A 2,628-nucleotide genomic window follows, 5' to 3' on the forward strand; every position below is an offset into this window, starting at 1 on the left:
TTAGGGCGTGTAGAGAGCCTGGGTGACTTGGTAGAGTTTGTGTTCAGTGACCTCCTTGAAGTACTGGCAGCACAGCCACTCCTCCAGGCCGGGGCTTGCCCCTGCCCCAGCCGAATTTTCGGCAAACTTCAGGAGCAGCAGAGTCCTCTTCACCTCCACCCAGCTCCGGAGCAGGGTGAGGGTCTTCTTGCTCCTGGCGAAGAGCTCCTGGCGAGGCCCCCAGAGCAGGACCTGCAGGATGCTCCTTGCCTGCTCGATGGAGACCCTCTTGCAGGGATCTCTATGGAGAAGCAGCATGGCCAGGCGCTTGAGTCCCGTGGAATAGATGGACAGGGAGGGGATTTCAGGAAGTCTATTGCTTCTGAACCCCAAGGTGTTTTCCAGAGAGATATCCACATGCAAGATCTGGTAGATCAGCATGCCGACATTCAGCTCATCTGCCACCGGGGAGGGTGGTGCAGCAAGCCCCTTGGTCCAGTCCTGCTCTTGGCTGGTAGAACAAGGTCTTTGCTTGCCTTTAACCTTGAAGAAGCTGCTGATGACCAGCCTTGGAAGGGACAGGGATGCCTCCTTGCCTTGCTGGCTCCGGGGAGGACACGGGCACTGCACCAGCAGCAGGTTCTCAGGGCAGAGATCCCCCTGCCCCACGTGCTGCACCTGGAGGTGCTCCAGCCCCATGCACACCTGCAGGAGAAGGAGGCAAGCCAGGCGTTCGTAGTGCCCGGGGCTGGTCCTGTGCAAACTCTGGGATCCCTTCACAAAGCCCGCCAGGGTCTGGTAGGGCACGTCAGGAGAAATAAGGACCTGCAGGACAGGGCGGAGGGCAAGACGGGCTGGCTCCTCTCTAGAAGGGGACTGACTCTGCTCCCCAGGGCTTCCCGGGAGCACCAGCTCCCAAGGGAGGCGGTCGGTGAAGCGGCCGATCAGGCGCTGGATGCTGCAGTGCGCCCCGAGGGAGCTCTGCACCCCCAGGCCGGTGCAGCCCAGCTTGGGGACCTGCAAGGAGAGACAGGACATGGCCAGCTGCGCGAGGACAGGGCCACGGGGTGCCTTGTCCTGGGCCGGGCCACCGCCTCAGCTCCGGGCCACCAGCCCTGGTCTGAGCCACGCACAGTGCTGGGCTCCCCCCGCACCCTCCAAACCCACTGGTGCCTGCTGGAACGGCTTTGAGCAAGAAATGGGAATGGGGGGAGGGGAACCCGCAGGCGAGCTGCTTTGACGGGTCTCATCGTGCACTGCCTGAGCAGCCAGCTCTGCTCCAGCCTCTGCTTTGCGTCCGCTGGCCCCTTGAGACGACTTGCCAGGGCACCTCCCCCAGCCGTGCCGTTGTCCTTGATGTGTCCTTTGGACCCGCGGGAGCTGTCGCCCTCGCCTCCCTGGCCTGCGCCAGCAGCGCCGTCTCATTTAGCAAATGCAGAAGTAGGTGCAGAAAGGGGAACTGTCTGCGTGACGCGGGCCAGCGGACAAGCCAGCGCTCCCGGTTCACGCTGGCCTGCAGCACCACAGCCCCCCCTTTGCCCCGGGAGCCAGCTCCCTCTGCACCGCCCGGGGAATCTTCCCCAATTCCCTGCTTACCTTGGCTGCAAACACCAGCTGGGTTTGCTCAAAAGCAAAGCCCACCGGGAAATACCAAGCGTCCCTGCTTTCGCAGCATGGCTCCCGGTCCAAGATGCTGAGCGCTGCCCAGTTCTTCCCCGCCAGCTCTACCTCCAGCAGCTGCTGCCGCTCCTCCGGCCCCACAAGCTCCTCCTGGATGCGAGCCGAGAGCCGGGCCAGGGCGGCCGCCTGGCACCCCAACACCACCCCGCACAGCCCGGCCGGGCTCTCCAGGGGCTGCAGGAGCTGCCCCAGCTCCCCGTCCACCGTCCTGAACGTCAGCTCCGCCGGGCTGGGTGACGGGGCTTTTTGCGGGCTGTTCCGGGCCACCGATTCCCCCAGGCTTTGGGACTTGGTCAGGGGCTTCTTGGATCCCCAGGAGGGTCTGTCCCACAGGGGGATGGAGCTGGGAGCCCCCTCCTCGTGCCGCGGGTGGGGTAGTGGGATGCTGTAGAGGATGCTGCCGGCCCATGGTGCGGGGTCACCCCGACAGTGCCAGGATGGCTCCTCTGGGACAGATTCTGCTCGCTGGAGCTGCTTTTTTGGCAATGGGGGAGGCAGGGGGTCTCGGTCGGGCTGAGTGGGGGGTCTCCCGGCTCCTTCTCCTCGGCTAGCCTTGCGGGGGGCGAGGTGGGCCCGCAGCTCTCCTGGGGAGGGAGGAACAGACACGGCAGGGCTAAGACTTCCCGGGGTGGGGGGAGAAAGTGGGAGCCGAGGCAGTATGGGGGTACAAGCACGTTGTTATTTGCCCCACTGCGTATGTCCAGCCCCAAAGCGATGCCCAGCACCAGCCGGAGGGGTGCCGGCCGGCTGCTACAGGAGGAGGACGGGGACAGCAGCGAGCTTCACACCCGCCGTCCGAGCTGGCACCGTGGCGGGCGGGAGGGCAGCGGGGTCGGGGCGTCACTCACCCACGTTGCTGTAGATGAGGGCTGAGTCGGGGGGTCGAGGCGGGCGGCCCCCCGGGGTGTCCGGCGTGGGGGCGGGTGGTCCGGGGGCATCCAGGTCCAGGCTGCCGCAGCGGGCGCGCAT

General features: G+C 65.6%; 1 protein-coding gene across 1 annotated transcript; it reads right to left on the minus strand.

Annotated features, from left to right (window-relative positions):
- On the minus strand, nt 1-2,628 carry PEAK3 (PEAK family member 3). The gene is made up of 3 exons (XM_075723841.1): nt 2,508-2,628; nt 1,576-2,243; nt 1-996 (listed from the first exon to the last, which is right to left on the minus strand). The coding sequence occupies exons 1-3, from the start codon at nt 2,626-2,628 to the stop codon at nt 1-3; spliced, it is 1,785 nt and encodes a 594-aa protein (XP_075579956.1).

This window comes from Pelecanus crispus, chromosome 20 (genome assembly GCF_030463565.1).
Source record: "Pelecanus crispus isolate bPelCri1 chromosome 20, bPelCri1.pri, whole genome shotgun sequence".
NCBI classification, from domain to species: Eukaryota; Metazoa; Chordata; class Aves; order Pelecaniformes; family Pelecanidae; genus Pelecanus; species Pelecanus crispus.

Bases quoted from the DNA above. Each gene is read 5' to 3' on its own strand.
- PEAK3 (XM_075723841.1), bottom strand. From the start codon at position 2,628: ATGCGCGCCCGCTGCGGCAGCCTGGACCTGGATGCCCCCGGACCACCC. The intron at 2,244-2,507 runs GTGAGTGACGCC...CTCCCTCCCCAG, and splicing joins CCTCATCTACAGCAACGTGG to GAGAGCTGCGGGCCCACCTC. The intron at 997-1,575 runs GTAAGCAGGGAA...CTCTCCTTGCAG, and splicing joins AGCTGGTGTTTGCAGCCAAG to GTCCCCAAGCTGGGCTGCAC.